The 18,958-nt window shown below is 44.2% G+C and overlaps 1 protein-coding gene across 6 annotated transcripts in view; it reads left to right on the top strand.

The window, feature by feature from the left end:
* Positions 1-10,046, top strand: part of PPP4R4 (protein phosphatase 4 regulatory subunit 4) — a 158,650-nt gene extending 148,604 nt beyond the window's left edge. For 5 of the 6 annotated variants that reach the window (XM_053282432.1, XM_053282413.1, XM_053282385.1 and 2 more), the window contains 5 exons: positions 1,671-1,751; positions 2,618-2,711; positions 5,527-5,594; positions 5,839-5,989; positions 8,890-10,046. In XM_053282432.1, coding sequence (XP_053138407.1) covers positions 1,671-1,751; positions 2,618-2,711; positions 5,527-5,594; positions 5,839-5,989; positions 8,890-8,914 — 419 coding nt within the window. In that variant the 3' untranslated portion in view covers positions 8,915-10,046. The remainder of the gene's footprint in view (positions 1-1,670; positions 1,752-2,617; positions 2,712-5,526; positions 5,595-5,838; positions 5,990-8,889) is intronic. The other variant, XM_053282402.1, reaches the window with a different exon arrangement.
* The last annotated feature ends 8,912 nt before the right edge of the window (positions 10,047-18,958 follow it).

Below are 18,958 nucleotides of genomic sequence, written 5' to 3'. Positions count from 1 at the left end.
TAGCAAGTGTCTGGCATTGTGCAACTGTACCAGTGGCTTGGTACAGATTCCAGCAAACCATGGCTTACAAATTGGAAGTGTGTTCAACCCAATGAACACACACCAATCTTCCTCTCTGGAGTAATTCTCCATCCCCTGTCTTTCCTTCCTCAAGCTGACTATGGTTTTGTGTTATATATGCCCTGATGCAAACCATAATTAGCGAAACCTACTGTTCCTTCATGAACCAGGAACTGAAACCTTGCTTTTGAACTGTGTTTGCAAACCATAGTTACAAGAGAACCTGTTTTGCATTAACTATGCTTTTGGAGTACAGGTGAAACTCGAAAAATTAGAATATCGTGCAAAAGTCCATTAATTTCAGTAATGCAAATTAAAAGGTGAAACTGATATATGAGACAGACGCATTACATGCAAAGTGAGATAAGTCAAGCCTTAATTTGTTATAATTGTGATGATCATGGCGTACAGCTCATGAAAACCCCAAATCCACAATCTCAGAAAATTAGAATATTACATGGAACCAAGAAGATAAGGATTGAAGAATAGAACAATATCGGACCTCTGAAAAGTATACAGTGTACTGTGCTTGATTGGCCAGCAAACTCGCCTGACCTGACCCCATAGAGAATCTATGGGGCATTGCCAAGAGAAGGACGAGAGACATGAGACCAAACAATGCAGAATTGCTGAAGGCCGCTAATGAAGCATCCTGGTCTTCCATAATACCTCATCAGTGCCACAGGCTGATAGCATCCATGCCACGCCGCATTGAGGCAGTAATTGCTGCAAAAGGGGCCCAAACCAAGTACTGAATACATATGCATGCTTATACTTTTCAGAGGTCCGATATTGTTCTATTCTTCAATCCTTGTCTTCTTGGTTCCATGTAATATTCTAATTTTCTGGGATTGTGGATTTGAGGTTTTCATGAGCTGTATGCCATGATAATCACAATTATGACAAATTAAGGCTTGACTTATCTCGCTTTGCATGTAATGCGTCTGTCTCATATATCAGTTTCACCTTTTAATTTGCATTACTGAAATTAATGGACTTTTGCACGATATTCTAATTTTCTGAGTTTCACCTGTATGTGTAGCTCAAAACTATAGTTAATGCTGGGAAGAAGTTGCTGCAGAGAGTGGAGGAGGGAATCCCTCTAGAGAGAAGGAGAAGGGCTATATACTTATAAGTCTCATGCCTGGTTTGCAACCCGTAGTTTGCTGGGAGCCAGGGTTACTTTTATACTGGACAATACCTTTTACTGTGCCAGTAACCAGTCCAGTCTGTCTGTGGACCTAAAATAACACCGTGCACCTGGTAGTCAGTGCTTCAAGCATCAGCTTAAAAGATTAGCCTTTTAGAATTAAAAGATATAACATGGAACATTTAGTCCAATCTTTGTCCAGTGGTAGAAAAAATTGTGTCTAAAATATTTGCTGGTCCAAGCATATTCCATTTCTACTGTGGCTGAAAGCATGCTATTGATACAATGATAAGAAACATGACCATATTCTAGGATAATTCATGATGCCATCTGACTCATTCTAGACTGCCAACATGGTTGCATGTAGCTTAAGACTATCTCTAATTATCCATAGAGGTCCCTGTAGTCTTTACTACTTCAGCTAAACTGAGTACAATGCTTAAAATAACCTTTGTTTTAGGCAGAGACAGTAAAACATCAACAGCTTTGGCCAAAAATATACCGATGTCTGTTTCTGGAAATCCCCCGGGTACTTCAGCAAGTAAGAAGTCAATCTCTTGTACCACATTTTAAAATCCTTGTTAGTATCATAATGAACATAGGAAAATACAGGTAGAAAAGCATTCGGATTTGTTTGTATTCGTAGATTGCCATATGGAAGCTATGGAAAAGTACCAAAGAGAAACCTGCATTGGGTCCCAGTCCTTTCTCTCTCTCAGGTGTCTAGCAGTGTAGTGTTGAATAGAGATGAACAGTAAGGCAGCCCCATATATATCTTGGCTCTTGTGTATGCCCTTGTAGCCACACACTACCTGAAGCAGCTTTGCTTGCAGCCGTACCCTCCTTGTTTCCTTTGACTACCTACCCAGGTGATTGGGAATCATGCGCCCCAATAGATGCACCCTTCTGCAACCTCCTTGTCCTTCAACCAGCAAGTCAGTATGGAACTTCAAGCAATCAGGCTTGCTGCTCTCGGTTCCCCTTTATTCTTCCTTCCCAGCTGATTGTTCAGTCTTTGTGGCCATGTACTTGACACATGTTGTGCTGCTATGTGATCACCCATTCACATCAAGCCCTGAAAATCCTAGTAACTGCTGCTCATATCAGTATTATCTTGTTTTAAAAAACAAAACAAAAACAGGTTACATGTTTTGCCAGAAATCCCATAATGCTGTTGTTGAATCGCTACTCTCAGTGATGAAACAGATTGCCAGAACTCCACAATGCTTTTCTGGGTCTCCTTTCTACTTTCCCACTAGTATTACTCTACTTGTTGCAGGTAACAAGCCGTAGCTTGATTGCAACAGAATTGTTGTGCTAAAGAGGAGGCACAGTGTTGATGCTAACTGCTATAATAAAAGAAGTAAGAAATATGATCAGCTCAGAGGTTTTTTTGGTTTGTTTTAGGCAAAGAAGTAAAAAAGTCCAAGTTAGTCCGAAGCCAGTCTTTCAGTAGTCAAGCCTTGCACTCAAAATATGGCAACATAGACAAGTGTTCCAGGTAAGTAATACTTGGTTTTCCCAGGTGCTTCTGAAAAGGGTGGCAGTCCTATAGATGAATTTGACTGCTTCTTATGGAAAATTAAATTAATTTATCTAGTTGTACAGTAATAGAATGCTGGTATTCTTTGTTCAGCATCTACATATATACACAACACACACACACACACACACGGCTTAAAGTCTGAAAACTCTCACCAGTAAGTTATGGGTGCCTGACAAGTGCTTTCAGCAGTTCCATGTGGAGCTTTCAGCAGTTCCATGTGGAAAATAACCATGTTTATGTGAGGACACCCACCTACCCTACATTTTGTGAAGAAATTCTACAGTGGAGGTGGTAGCAGTCCTAGAAGTGTCTTCTTAGCTGACTGAAAGCACAGTACTTCTTTTATAAGCTAGGAAGAAAATCACACGACTCTTTAAGTTGGCTTTGCAGGATATCCACATACCTCAAACTGGGATATGTGCTCAGCTGGGCAGACAGACTGGGAGGCGGGTCTCACGATCAGTGAGACCCACTTTTGCTGGTTTTGCAGGGAGTGCGGGCTAAGTCCACTCTCCCCACAGACGAGCAGGGTGGGAGCCCTGGGCAGCCAGATCGGCCACCCACGCGACTGCCAGATCCGTGACAGAGCCGGCAGGGGCTGGGGAGTTCAGGGGCCACGCGAGCGCACAGGGTATACTGGGGAGACCCCCAAGCTGGGAGGCTGCTTTTCAGCCTTCCTCTGGGGGTCTACTTGTGAGTAGCCATGGCACGGAGCCGCACCACGGCTACTCATGATCCCAAAAACTGGATTTGCGGAGTGCTTGCTCTGCAAACCCGGTTTAAGGGGCGGGCTACTTGGGGCGGGCTACTTGAGCGGGTTACCCGCTCAAGAACCACTGGGCTTGCAACCGAGCCTGGTGGTTCACACAGTTGTAGGATATCAGCCCGATTTTCTACAGTTGTGTGAATAGCCATATAGTCGATCAATGGAAGGTTTTATCTGATGGGTACACAAGCCTACATTCCCACTGTCTTTGGAAGTCCTAACTTGTTTGCAATAGAGACATGAGTGAGATAAATCTAATATCATAATCCAGTACACCATACTGTATACAGGTGGCCCTCTTTATTTGTGGGAGTTCTGTTCTTGACTATAGACGTGAATATGGAAACGACAAATAACAGAACTTTAACTCTATGGGAATTGGGGGGTTAGGTTCAGAGCAGGAGAAAAAATGCCTAAAAATGCTTGGAAAGGAAGGGTGGGGATGGGGAATAAGAGTAGTACCTTGCACACCAGGTACAGAGCTCCAGAAATGTCCCCCCAAATCCCCAAATCAGCCAGATTTTCGGCAGAAAAAGCTTCTTTTAAAAAGAGCCTCCAAATGGCTCTGTGCTCTAAAATGACATCCGGAAGTCTCACCAGAAGAGTGAGACTCTTCTGGAGTCTGCAAATAGGCAAATGTTAGCCTATTCAGAAAAGGATATGTAAACCACAAATAAAAATAACAGTAGCTCTATGGGCATTGAGCAGTTAGGTTCAGAACAGGGGGAGAAATGCCTAAAAAGTGGGAAAGGGGGAGAAATTAGGGTAGAAAATACGAGAAATAATAGTACAAAATAGATAAATAAATAAAAATATTCTTGCACTGTGGATAACTGGGTCTCTAAGAAGAAACTGGGTCCTTAAGACCTCCTGGCAGATATGTGAAACCTTGGTTGCTGGCCACCTGTATCATAATATAATGAAGCTGATGACCCCTAATGCTACATAAGAACCTTCAGATGACCATGAGCATTTTGCAGCTACAGAAGACATTGTCCTTTCTGCCACAGAACACTGGGCATCATAATTTTTGTTTAAGATTATGAAATTTCAACGCTGATCGTTACACCAAAATTGGGATTCCTTCTTGAGCATATGCAAGGTTCTCATTTTATTTTCCATGCCAGTTAAAGGAGAATCATACATGCTAAAATATAGAATTGCCCAGATCAAAAAGACATTGACCCAAAGCAAGGATATGATGGTAAAAAAATCATTCAGAATTGAGGATGGGTGTGTATGGTTGGAAGTGACACTCCCCATCCCTCCATTTAGAATTTTCAGGCTCTATATGAGCTGAACCCAAACCATTCTGAAGTTAAGAACTGTTTTATAATGAGCTTGTTGCCAGCGTTGGAGGCAGCCCTCCCTTACCTGGGAGAAACAGTGATGAGGATTTGCACTGAGGCCTCTGTTATACAGTACTGCGGCCTGTTTCTGGTTCACACAATCATTCAAATCTAAGCTTAATGTGGGCTGCCGATATTAATGTCATTGTGTGAATCCACACCAAGATGGTTTATGACCAGAGGTGAATCTGAGATTCCAACCTTGGTGTGGGTTCACACAATCACACTAATGTTGGTAGGCCACATTAAACTTTGATTCGAATGATGGTGTGAAGCAGGCTTATATTTCTCAGGGGTCCTGGCACACAAGATGCTGCTGTAACACTGTTCATGGGCATAATGGAGGCCCTAGTGTCAGCCTCCTGTTTATGAGCCCATCAGGTAGGTGAAAGGAGAGGAAAGGAGGTCAGAAGGTTGGGGTCCCAGGAGAGAAGGCTGGGGGAAAGTGCTTGGACCCCGTTGTACTTCTGATGATGTCATTAGGAAGATAAAGGTGATCCCAACTTTAGAAGAAACTTGGAAAACGCATTATATTCTACTTGGGTGGGAAGTAACTTGTTTTAGCTGAGCCCATCTGATTTGAAATATAGGAAACTCACCCATTACTAATTATAAATATGCCTTATTAACACCATGTATTTGTGTATCTCTTCAGCAAAAGTTCTTCAACAGGATATTCTTCTGTGCCGGGAGTAGGAAAAAGTTCTATGTTCTCATTTACAGGTAAGCAACATGGGCATTTTTTAAAAAACAACAGTTCTTGTATTGGGTTTCCACAGGGCCCATAGTTATTCAAGGCCCATTATCGTTAGTTTTGCCCAAACTGCAATAAATGCACGCACATGCACATGCGCATGCACACACACACAATGTGATTGTAATCAGCAAATAGATGCAGCTACTAAAATCACTGCTCTGGTAGACACACCAGCAGCCTGCCACCTAATATTTTCTTTCTGTCTTTCAGATGATTCTTTTCGTACTCGTTCTAGCAACTCCAGTGGGACAGCTGCCTTTTCCTCTACTTCCACCTTACCAACTTCCTCTCGTAATACAAGTAACTCAGTTGATCAAAAGAACAATGGGAGTAAAGAAAGCCATTCGCGGAAGGTTAGCTTGTAAGTGATCAACTAAAGCTAAGGTAGAATTAAAGTGTGTCCTTCTGCAGCCTGTAAACTGCAAGGCTAACATACTGGATCCTCAGATATTTAAGTTTATTTGCTGTTGTTATAATGGATATAACAAAGGAATACTTTTCATATAGGTATTTCCACAAATACGAGAGAGAGAGAGAATTTAATGACCTCCTCTTCCCCAGGAAGTATTCTTTGTCACCCAAAAATATGTCCCTGAGGGCTTCGCGACCCTCAGCAACATATTTTCAGGTGGCACAGAGTGCTTCCTAGGGAAGGAACTCTCACCAATCCAAAATTCACCATCTTCTTTGGGGAAAGCTGATATAAATTTGTAGTGTAGCTCCTCTGTGTACACGTGTGGCTGCATTTTTGTGATCTTGCTACTGTGTATGAATATTGGTAAAGGGGGAAATACTCACAGTACTAGGGACCAAAGAAGTGTGGAGTTCCAGAATCTGGTTAATCACAGGGGCCTGGTGTTGCTCATTTTGCATTGCTTCTGCTTACAAAGCAGAGTAGAGCTACACATCATTGCACCACAGAGTACATTTCAATGCTGCTCAGCTGGTAGTGCTGGGAATCCCCAGATATCTGTATCAGCCCCAATTACTGAAGACCTGTGAATTTCATTTGTAGCACATCATAGAACATGGAAGGATTTCATCCAGTAACAACCCACAGAAGACCACACATAAGAGAGTTTTCAGAGAAATGCATGTACAAGTCCATTGCTTGTAGTGTTTAAATGAGTCATCCGAGAATAGGCAGACATGAATCATAAACAGGAGGAATAACAAAAGAATCTCTCCGGTTACTATTATGTTGTTACACTCATTTTGTGTATCTGATACTCTGTGTATCTGCTCATTGTGAAGAGCTTTAGACATTTTCTTTCAACATAATGGCTTCTACTTACACTCCTACATGGAAACAGATTCAAATGCATATATATGGAGAGAAATCAGATGTCTTTACTTTGTTAGATGAATCACTCCAGTATGGGTCAGGGAAGTGTGTTTGTGTGTGTAACCATTTACTACATGGGTACACAATGCTGAAGTTCTTGGCAACATTCTAATTAATTACAGTAATCTAGCACCAATTCCCAGAAGAGAAAGAGAATAGTTATTCATGTGTCAGTGATCAACAACATTGCTTTTCAATTATACTTTGATGCACGTATTTCAGCAGAGTGAGGTGGGCACAGTGTAAGTTGGGCTGTCTTGAATTCTAGGCTTAATTGCATCATTAGCACACACAGCCTTGCAGATCGTGTCTTCGTCCCAGTTAAATTAATGGAAACAGAACTTGGCCAAAAGCACTGTTGTCAGCACTGTGTCATGGGTAGCCATCTGGGTGTAGTTTGGAGCCTGAAGCTGGGACCAGGAGGACCCAGCAGAGAACCAGATGCAAGAGAGTCAAGAAATAACTGGGATCAAGAACCAAGCCGGAATCAGTGTCGAAGCTAAGGGTTAAAGCTGAGTGGGCAACAGGGACCAGAAGCAGAAGATGAGGTACAAGGTGGAGTCAAAGCCAAGGGTCAAGCTAAGCAGGAACCAGGATCAGAAAATACAACATACCAGGACCGTTTTGCACCTTGAAACAGGCAAAATGTGAGCCGAGGCAGAGAGCTTTTATAGCCTCTCTGTTCTGGAAGGATCCAGTGAACAGCCTGGCTGGGCAGGGTCAGGCCAAGGCTTAAGTACTCACTGCTTGGCAAGGTTGGTGCAGTTCAGCTGACTGTCACACAGGGCAGCACCATGCAGGCTCTCAGATTCCCAGTCTTCACAATGATACCTTCTGATGGTGTTTATAGAATGTGCTCATTTATGGTCCTGCATTTCAAGAAGTTCCAGAATTGCAGCTCGATAGTATGGCCGATACATGGTGCCAGTGTGGAAAATTGGATTGGATGCAAACAATGTTGGGCTGGGAATCGAGGGTATACATGTAACAAATAAATACAAACAAATTTATATCTACAAAGACCAAAATCCAGCAAACTGTTTGCTGCCATCAAGAGCAGCCCAGCCTTTTAAAAACTGGTTTCATTTTATAAAATATAGTTCTATGCTGCCTTTCCAGTGTTCAAGGCAGTCACAACATGAGTGATAAGAAAATACAACAAAACAAAATACAGGTAGACCTCCTTATTCGTGGGGGCTCCATTCCTGCCTACAACCACAAATAACGAGACATTGAGTCTATGGGAATTTGACTCTGAACAGTAGAATGTGCCCCATGCCATATCACAAAGAGCTCTTGAAAGCCTTCTCCATTCAAAAGCAGTTTGCCATGTAGCATGATAAGCTATTGTTTGAGAAACACAGCCCCTGAACCACCTTGAGCATGTGGAATGAAATGCATAGTTCTTCAGACCCAGCCAAAGAGTTTAGACAATAAGCTGCCTCTGAAAAGGCTCTGCTAAATGACACTGAGTGCGGGAAACTCCTCATACAGGATTTTGTCCAAAACCAGTCTTCCGCTCACACTGTCTCCCATTAGGGGGACAATTTTCGATGATTTACTCTCTTGCACCTTCTCTGCTGAAAACCTGCTCCTAAGGTCCCCCAACCTTCAAGAGATTTGGGGGGAGTTCAGGGGGCTGGATCGGGAAGGAGGAATGGAAGAACATTGGAAAGTTTGAGTTCATATTACACACGTATTCATCCTATCTCTTATTATTAGGGGCAAGACATTGGGGAAATAGTTTGAGTTTTTCACTTGCAATAGATATGTTTTGGTTGCCATATTAAAAAAATTTCTAAATTGAAACCGTGTTAATAATTTTACAGGTTATATAAAAGGAGAGCAGTGTTTTGCTTAGCAGTTGCTGTTCCAGTCAGACCATGTGTGATTAAAGTCTCTTTATTTGTCTAAAGGAAAAACAGAAAGTCAAACTCATAGAGCTGGTGAAAGAAAGGATGCAAACCAAAGACCGCTGGAGGCAACATGGATGAAATTGGCAGAAGCTGGAATACAACCTTGAACTTAAGGACTGGAGAGGAGAGACTGACTGCATCTCACAGTGTTTAACATCCTCTGTCAGTTAAATAAATTCCTATGTTGTAAAATATCTTCATAGAAATAATGTAATATGTGCAGAATTCCAATGTTGTAAGTGAAGTGTTAATGTTACTTTAGCAATGTGCTTAAAAACTGCTGCAGCTAAAGAGACAGGGTTCCCCCCCCTTCCCCCCTCTCAATTATGCCTTTTTAATCGTTCAGGTTCTTTGATTTGGAATACAAGTGCCCTAGTTTAAAGAATACCTATTTTCAGGCTTTGGAACTCTTCTAATTTTTTTGCTGTGGAAATAGGACAATATAGGTGAAATTGCTCAGCATATAAGACTAACTGAACAAGTTAGGTTTTTCTCTCTCAAAGAGGCTTTTGAATATCAAGCAAGCTTTAGTGTGGAGCCTGGAAGCATGGACAAAAGAAATGTTGAGAAGTACAGTCATTTTAAAAATACAGTTGTGCTATAATTTTGAATAAGATTGCTTATCCAGTGTATAAAAATATCCTACAGGATTTCCTTTCACCTTTTAATAAGAACAAATACCTCCAAAAAGCATATAAATGATTTTGTTTCATATCGCAATTTTGTGTATAAAACCTTTGTTTTAACTTCTAGTATTTCAGGTTGTAGTTTCTCTTTATCCAACACTTTAGAAACGATGAATCTAGTTTTTAGTTAGTTGTTATTTCGAGCTATCATGCTTTTAGCTATGTCAACCGCATTTTGTTTGTATTCATGCTAACATTTCTTCTCAAATTTGCCTGCAGAGAACATGCAGTTCTATTTAAAAAGTTCTATTTATGCCAATACTTGAGAGAAACTGTATGAAGCTATTGTCAGCTTCTCTATTTCACAAATGCAATCAGCAAAACTATATTGATATCAGAAATCTGTTTTTTAAAATATATTGGTGTATGATAAAGATAATCTAATTTGTGAATGAATATGTGTGAGGTTTACTTTTTACAATGTGAAATAATGAATGCTTTACGCACAATAAAACGTAGGATATTAAAGTACTTGCATGTTTCGGGTGGGAAAGAGCGAATTTTTGCTATTTTTATTTTAAATTGAGAAAGTGGCAGGCCGGTCATGTGTTCACTACACTGGTCCTGTGCTTACTATGCCAGGCCTAACACTGGTGTAACATAGTTGCAACCTTATGCCTTCCCAGCAGCAGATTAAGTAGCAAGACTAGTGGTATAATCAGAAGCTAACACAGATATTCTCCTTGAGCCCCTGGAAACTCCATCTCCACCCAGCAATTATAGCCTCCTTCAGGTGTTATTTAAAATACGCCCTGCCCCAAGTAGGAACGGAAGCCTGCCCCACTGCCACATCTGTTACTCCCCTCCTCACCCACCCTGCACCGCTCACACTTACATTGCCTTCATCTAAAGCAGCAAATGATGTAAGCAGTATGACGGGCACTTCCATGAGCAGGAGACCCAGGCGTCTGAGTCTCCTGCTCACAGAAGTGTCTGCGATGATGTTTAGTTTTTGCTGCTTCAGACAAAAGCTGTGTAAGTGTCACAAGAGGGGACTGACAGATAGAGCGGTGGGGCGGTACTTCCCTTCCTCCTTGGGACAGGGTACTCAAGCACACCGTCCTTTTTAACAGGGTCTGAAAGAGGCTTGTGATGTTGCGTACTGACCATGCTTCCGCACCATCCACGCATGGAAGTAACCGTTAAACCTATGGTTGGATACAGCCTTCACAGCCAGAAATCCACTATGAGATCTTCACCATACCATCCATACTCGCCTATCAACAACATATGTTTCACAAGCACACCTGCAAGGAGTTTGCAGTGCCTCCACCATGTGGCCTCGCATGGCCCTGTGGATAGGGAAGCAATGGCCACTTGTAGCCAGAACTTCCAGAGCGTCCAGGAAATGGATTCAGGTGCCATGGCAACCCTAACTACAGTGTATAAACAACTATCAATTTTTCTTGCCTATCAAGACAAGAAATAGTCATTCCACCCACACTATCAAAAGTTTTTTGAATCCTGCTTCCTGATCAATATCTGTGCTCAGACAATGTTGATGCCATGCCACACAACATGTTACTAATGTCTGTGTGAGATTTTGCAAGGGATATGGAAGGGAGCCCCACAGATAAAAATGGAAGCTATAAGAGTGAGCTGCTAAGAAGCCATTGCATGAGCTGCCAGGTAACTTAGTGGGAAAGGTAAGTTCACTATGAAACCAGAGATGTGGATTTGTCTCCAACCCCACAGACAGGCAAACATTTTAAAATACACAGATTGCAAAAAATGTGACTATTTTGTTGCTTTGCAGGGGTGGAGTGGGGGCAAAAATACATTGATGACGTGTAATTCCAAGAATCTGAACATTGTCATAGGACAGGGTTGCACAATGTTGACACCCCCCAGCTGTTGTTGGCCTACAATTTCCATCATCCCTGACTATTGGCCATTGTTGCTGGGGATTATGGTAGTTGTAGTCCAACAACAGGTGGAGAACCAACATTCTGCAACCCTGTCATTGGCCCTAGCACACTTTTTATTCATCTCCCCCCACCCCCTGCACACACACTAGGGCTGCACACGGCCAAACTATTGTCCTAATCCTGGCCATTCTCTCATCATATTAATGCAGGGTGGCCAGGATCACTTCGAACAGATAATCAGTATCAGCTTGATGCATCGGGAAGGGGTGGGTGGGGGCTTTTTAATGAGGAGTCAGCTTCTGTGGGGGTAATAAAGAGCCAGCTTAGCTTTTAAGGAAGAACCAGCTTCTGCCTTCTGGGCAGTTGCAGTGTTTGAAATGGCTGCCTTCCTGTACCTGGAAAGGAAGCAACATATAATGTTGCACCAGTAATACATCAGGAAAGGGATGCAATGTAATGACATTGCTTCCTTCCCTGGTGCATTCTGGGGCAATAGCAGGAAGGAGAAAGCAGCAATTTCAAATTTCTTCACATAAGCTGGCGCTTCATTAAAAAGTAAGCCCCCTCATCTGAAAACACTTGATTCAATACCAATTTGATTCAAATTGTATCAAATCGTATTCTATCAAATTGTCTGCAGATTTCAGCAGTTAAATGCTTCAGTCTCTATCAGCCCTACACACACTAATAAATGCGGGCTCCCCAGAACACAGTGGGGCTATTCTCACGACCAGCAAAAATCGGGCAGGGGGAGCCCGGTGGTTTACAAGCGGGTAACCCACTTAATTGCCCCTGCCCTTAGCCAAAGTTAGTGGAGCGAATGCTCCGCTAACCCCGTCTTTGTGCTCATGTGTTGCTGTGGCAACTCACGAGTAGACCCCTGACCGGGACACTAAAAGGCAGCCTCCCATCTTGGGGATCGCTCGCACAGGGCATGCTGGAGCTTCTGGGGGCCACGTGGCCTCCAATCCTCCCAGCCCCCGCTCGCTCCATAATGGAGCCAGCAGTCATGTGGGTGGCCAGTTCGGCCCGCTAAGCCTGCACTCCCCACTAACCCACTCCAGGCTCTTCTCACTGATCGTGAGAAGAGCCTCAGTATGTCTCAACTGGCAGGTTGGTGAACCACAGAAAGGTCTTGGCAAACAGGTTCTGGATGACTCCAGCCAACCAGCCAGCCAACCAACTGGGAAAGGCAGTCCATAGTCAATCAAACAGGGCAGCAAATATTTTCCCAACTTCTGGACTAGCCTAAACATAGGTAAGCTAAGCAGCTGCCAGAGATGTCAACATTTCAGAAGCACCTTTGTCATTATGAACATTTCTGGGAAAGATAACCATGGGTTGCAGATTTGAAGAAGGAACACAAAGGCAATTTAGCAGGGCATTTGCTGTGTTATATGCTCGGCATTCCAGGTGTACTGGCATCACCCAGACCCATCTATCTACTTAAAAATTAAAAAGGTGTTTGTTTTTTTAGGGTGGTGGTGGCAATAGAGGCAGCAAAAATTGGGTCAGAGACATAGCCAATAGGAACCAGCACGTCCAGTGTTGTTACAGGTGAACTCCATTATATGTGGTTCCACTATTTGCAGTTCCGCTTATGCACGGTTGGAAAATATGCACCCGAACTCAATATTCGCAGCAGAGGGTATCACATGTCCGTGGTTTATGGCACATGGATCCCTCCATATGTGCTCTGTGGGTAGTGAGAGGAGTTTGGAGGAGGACCAAGAAGTGAGCTTGTTTGCATTTTGTGTGCATGTTTTGCTTTTAAAACACTATTTCCATGGTTTGGGGCAGCCTTGGGTATTATGCATGGAGTGGAGAGAGAGTAGACAGAGAGAAAATTTTCTCCCTCTCTCAGAACACTAGAACCAGGGGTCATCCCATGAAACGGAACATTGGGAAATTGGGGACCAACATGAAGTACTTTTGCACATAGCACATAATTAATCTATGGAATTCCTTGTCATGGGATGTGGTGATGGCCACCAGCTTGTATGGCTTTAAAAGGGGCTTAGACAAATTCATGGAGGACAGGTGTGTCAATGTCTACTAGTCTGTGGCTATGGGCCACCTCCAACCTCAGAGGCATGATGCCTCTCAATACCAGTGGCAGGGGAATAGCCGTAGGACAGAGGATATGCCCTCAGGTGTTGTCTGTGGGTTCCCCAGAAGCATCTGGTGAGCCACTGTGTGAAACAGGTTGCCAGATTAGATAGGCCTTGGGCCTGATCCAGCAGGACTGTTCTTATGTAGTCTTTAGTGTTCCAGGGAGCCATTTTGGAATCATTGCTCTGGAGCTTTTGGAGCGCTCTCTCTCTCTCTCTTGCCTTCCCAAGCCTGTGGGAGCCCATGGGAGCCTCTGGGAGCCTTTCCTCTGCCATTCCTGTGGAACTTCTTGGTGGAACCTCTTACAGCACTGTGCAGTCCTGGTAAGATACCAATTATAACTTTAATCAATTTAATTTTAATTTTTATAAAATACTATTTTTAATTTAAAAATATTAAAATTTAATTTAATCTTGGTAATGAATTGTAGTACTGTACCATACCATATAACTGCAGTTAATTTAAATAGCACTTAAAATGCAACTAACAATTCACATCTATATATTTATTTCTCCTAGGTGTACCTGCCGCTAATCCCATGTGTGGCAGCTCTTGCGAGAAGCTGCCGGACTAACGACAGGATGCGGAGAAAATGCCCGCCGGGGTGAGGAGGAGGCAGCGGTGAGCCCGGCCCAGCCGGGCTAAGCCGCCAGGAGGAGGAGGTGGCGGCAGGCCAGGCCGGCCGTTGGAATGAGGAGGCGATGGCAGGAGGGGACGGGCCAGCTTGAAAGCCTGCCAGAAACCACTGGGGAGGAGGGTGGGGGGGAAGAAGCGAGCCAGGCGGGCCGTCAGAAGTGCAGATGCTCTGCACCCGGCCCAGCTAGTTCATTTTAAAGTATGTATTGTACAGTACAGTACAGTACCAACATAAAATTATTTTAAGGATCCATTGAAAATTGATTTTAAATACTTTATCCATTGAAAATTCTCAGAAAGTATAGCCACCCTTGAGCAAGAAGGCAAAGCTGCTGAACATGCTGGCTCATGGAGACAACACGGAATCCATTGCATGCCATTACGGTTATGGCACTGAGTCCACTGTCCGCTCCATAAAGAAATGTGAAGCTGGTGTCTGTGTGAGTGTGGTGTCCGGTACATCGCAGAGTCTCAAGGTGGCATTCCATCCATGCCAGCCCAACATGGAATGGATGGAAAAGGCCCTTAGTTTGTGGATAGAGGACCAAGCTCAGAGGATGTGCCACTGCTTGACCAGTAATCCGTGAGATGGTGCTGCAGTTCTACAGGTGGTTTGTGGCAGAAGGTGGTCAAATGGCGGGAACACCCAAAGTTGCTGAGTGTGGCTTTCAGGCAAGCAGGGACTGGTTCAAAAAGTTCAATCATCGCTACAGCCTATACAACGTAAAGCTGTGAGGGGAAGTAGCATCGGCTGACCACAAGGTGGCACGAAGATATCCAGTGGAGTTCCAGCAGCTGATTGAGTCCAGGGGGTACAGGCCAAAGCAGGTCTTCAATTTTGATGGGACGGGCCTGTTCTGGAAGCAGATGCCATCCTGCTCCTTCATCAGTAAGGAAGGAAGAACTGCTCCAGGTTTCAAGGCAGCCCAGGACCACCTCACTTTGCTGGCATGTGGCAATGCTGCAGGGGTCTGCGTGGTAAAGCGCATGCTGCTGTACCAAGCACAGAACCCTCGTGCTCTGGAAGGGAAGAATAAGAGCCAGCTTCCCGTCTTCTGGAGAGCCAACAGGAGAGCATGAGTGACCACAGTGGTTTTCTCAGACTGGGTGAACAACTGCTTCCTGTATGAGGTGCCAAGATATCCTGCCTCCAAGAACCTGGCCTTTGGAGTCTTCCTGCTGCTCGACAGTGCTCTTGGCCATCCTGAGGCCCTGCCATTGCACACCCAAACCAGCAGATCACCTTCTTGCCACCCAAAACCACCTAACTGCAATTATTTCCCTGCTGGGTGCTTTCCAGATTAGACCCTGCAATGGGGTCACGTTGAATCTCGGTAGTGTGTTTTCACACTTCCTGCATTGTGACACCGCACTCCCTATGTGGACAGCATGGTGCCATTCACATTTCCGATGCCTTGTCTCAAATTTAATCACTGAGATATAGAGCTAGGACGTTGTATATCCGGCATAAGAAAGTTGCTGGTTTTTTTGGTTGTTAGTTTCCGCGAGACTGCTCCCCCTGCTGTTTATCTTCTCAATGCAACTTCCCTGAACGGAGGCATTTTGCTGCTGTTGAGCAGCTAGTCTGGAAAGCGCCCTGGAGGGGGTTTCTGGAGTTCCAGCGATCCTGCTGCAAGTGCCAAGTGGCCCAAATCACTCAGCGGCAGTTACCTGTGAATAGGCCATTGGAAACAATGGGCTTACTCATGAGTAATGTTTGCTATGTGGCAGGAGGAGCTCATTTATATGCTGCTGCTCTGCTGGCAATTCCCACCCCATTTCCCCAGCCAAGAGTTTTTTGCAACAGCCTACCTCCTCATTTTCTCAGAGACTCACTGTGACTGGCCCAGTGGCCCCAAGGAGGGATTTCTTCTTCTGACTGTGTCATGTGCTCTGCTGCTCTACAGCTGTGACGCACCATTTGTCCCATAGGATTCTGTGATCCAGTCAGAGGAAGGCTGCTGTTTGAACTGTATGGAAAAGGGGGTGTTTGAGTTATATTTATTCTCAAATTATCCTCTTTTGAGCAAAGCATGCATATATGATACCAATTAGCATATGCAAATTGTATGCAATTTGTAAATGCAAAATGGAGACTGTTTAGAGACTTTTTTTGGTGAACAGCACCAACCATTACCACTTTTTGGGTGACAGATTTTGACTATTTTCACCACCTAGACCTGGCAACTTTACCCCGCACATGGAAGGGAGTGTGGAAGAAGCTGTGGCCTGGGACAGTCACCTCTTCATCTACTGCAGCCGTTCCCTCTGTGGCCAATGAGGTGCAGTGCCAACCTTGCCCACACCATTGGTGGGGAAGGTCTGGAAGACCTTGAGCCACATGAAGTGTAGGAGCTCCTCCAATCCCAGCAGGAGGAGCTCGCAAAGGAAGAACTGGAGGAGATGGTCCAGGCAGCTCTTGAGAGTGAGGACGAAATGGAGAAAGAGGAAGAGACGCTTCTGAAGCCCTTCACCACAAGGAGGCTCTCCGAGATCCTGCAGCTGGGGACTGCCTTGGAGGACAAAATGTTTGAAGTTGATCCTCTGATGGAGCACTGCATCAATTTCAAAAGGCAGCTGAAGGCTGCTTTGTCATCCTGCAAGGACACATACCGGACTCTGCAAAGCAAGACAAAGCAAAGCTACTTTGCAAAGATATCTACACCCACCACCACAGCCATGGAGTGTCAGTGGCCATCTTCATCAGAAAGCAACACTTTTCTAGAGGAGGACGAGGATGATGGTGATGACAATGGTGGCAACAAGTCTGCCTCTGCAGGGCCTACTTCTGCTACATGAACTGTGCTCCAAGCAGAAGACTGCAGGTGGAGTGTCGCTAACTCAAGCAGCAGAGTGAAGGGACTCTGCTGTTTTTTCAGTTCTATTTTCACTGCCACAAGCCAGAGCCTAGAGAGAGAGCTGGAATGCTGCAAATTCCAGCAGTGGAGTGAAGAAACTCCCCTCTCTGTGTTTACTTGAACTTAAACTAATTCTGTGCTGCCTCTTTGACCAACCTACCAACTAGCCAGCCAGGCCAGGGGTAGATGCCGGTAGACTTCGACAGTTGGGGGTGAGGAAACTCCCCTGTCCGTGTGTGTTGACTTGAACTGGATTGAATTATGTGCTGCCTCTTTGGCCAACCTACTCACCATCAGGCCAGGGGTTGGTGTTGGACTTTGACTGTGGGGTGGGGAAACTTCAGGATGACCCATTACTGGAGGAGCTGGGGACCACTGCTACAATTCTGTGTTCCATCCTTATTTCTGCTTTTGTCCTGGAGTGTGTGTGTGTGTGTGTGTGTGTGTGTGTGTGTGTGTGTGTGTGTGATTTTTTGGACATTTCCCAGGGCTCTGGAACCTAACTCCCCAAATTCCCATAGACTCAATGTCTTGTTATTTGTGGTTGTAGGCAGGAATGGAGACCCCGCGATTAAGGAGGTCCAGCTGTATTTTGTTTTGTTGTATTTTCTTATCACTCATGTTGTGACTGCCTTGAACACTGGAAAGGCAGCATAGAACTATATTTTATAAAATGAAACCAGTTTTTAAAAGGCTGGGCTACTCTTGATGGCAGATTTTGTAAGGCACATTATGTGCAGCATTGCAATAGCTGGAACCATCCAATGAGCATATAACATGATGGGTTGGGGAAACAAATTGTCTAAAAACCTTCATCAGCACTTGCTCAACTGGTAGCAATGGGGAGAACCCCCTGCCCCCAGCCAAGCCCAGAACTGGTGTGAAACTATTTCCCAAAAGCTCAGAAAATAGTTTGGTTAATTCTGAGTCTAATTCAGACTCTGTCATGCCACTGATATCAGCATGAGCATGACAGGGTTTGATTCCTTCACAAGCCGCTCAATGAGATTCCCTGCGGAAATGGAAAAACCGTCTGAGGAAATTCTCTGAATTTTCTTCCAGGGAGAAATCCTGAAATTCTCTTTGAATTTCCATTTCACTTAGAAGGAACACCAAAATCACATTTCGTTTCATGTAGAAATGTTGGTTCCAACTCCTCTTCCTTTCACCTCCCCAGTGTGCATACTCTGTGTGTATGTCATGCACCAGGAGCACCGCTCCCGGTGCATGATATACACACAGAGGTGCCTGGCATGCAACCTTAGTAGTATGCCAATTATCAGGAGAGAAAGTGTGAGACAGATATCTTTCCCTTCCTCCATTTTTCTGCTGCCTGAACAGCAACATATATAAACAGAGTTATGAGAAGGAGGGGTAACTGAGGTGAGTGTGTGAGTTTGAGGTAGACAAGGAGAGAGCACTGAAGGTCTTCTCCAGAGCTCGGATTAAAATCCAAACAGGAGAAGAACTTTCAGGCATCCTAATACTAGCCATATATTTGAAGTGAGAATTATGACCACTTAATTTGTATTTCTCACCCTGGAAATATGAATGCTGATGCCATCATCTAAAGGTGATCTGCCAGTTCATGGGCAAAATCTATCCACTGAATCACATGAAATGAAATAAAAAATTTTAGATGTGATTCAACTCACCCCTAAATCCTAATGCTTGCTTATGGTAATCCTTGATGCCCCAGAGGAAGGCAGAAACAATGGTAGATTGTAAATTGGAGACACTCTTCAAGACAGCAGTGTCTAACAACTGAGCCCCTGGAGAAAAAGTCTGCAAGATTGACCCCTGCTAACTTGGCAAAGAGGCACCTTTTAATGGGGTGATTCTCTTTATTTAGCAGTGGGAGAGTAACTGGCCCTATCCACCCCCAGCACAGTACCTCCAGTGGCTGTTG

Source organism: Hemicordylus capensis, chromosome 1 (genome assembly GCF_027244095.1).
Source record: "Hemicordylus capensis ecotype Gifberg chromosome 1, rHemCap1.1.pri, whole genome shotgun sequence".
Lineage (NCBI taxonomy): Eukaryota > Metazoa > Chordata > Lepidosauria > Squamata > Cordylidae > Hemicordylus > Hemicordylus capensis.
Note: the sequence above shows the minus strand (reverse complement) of the source record. Positions and strands in the feature narration are given on the sequence as shown.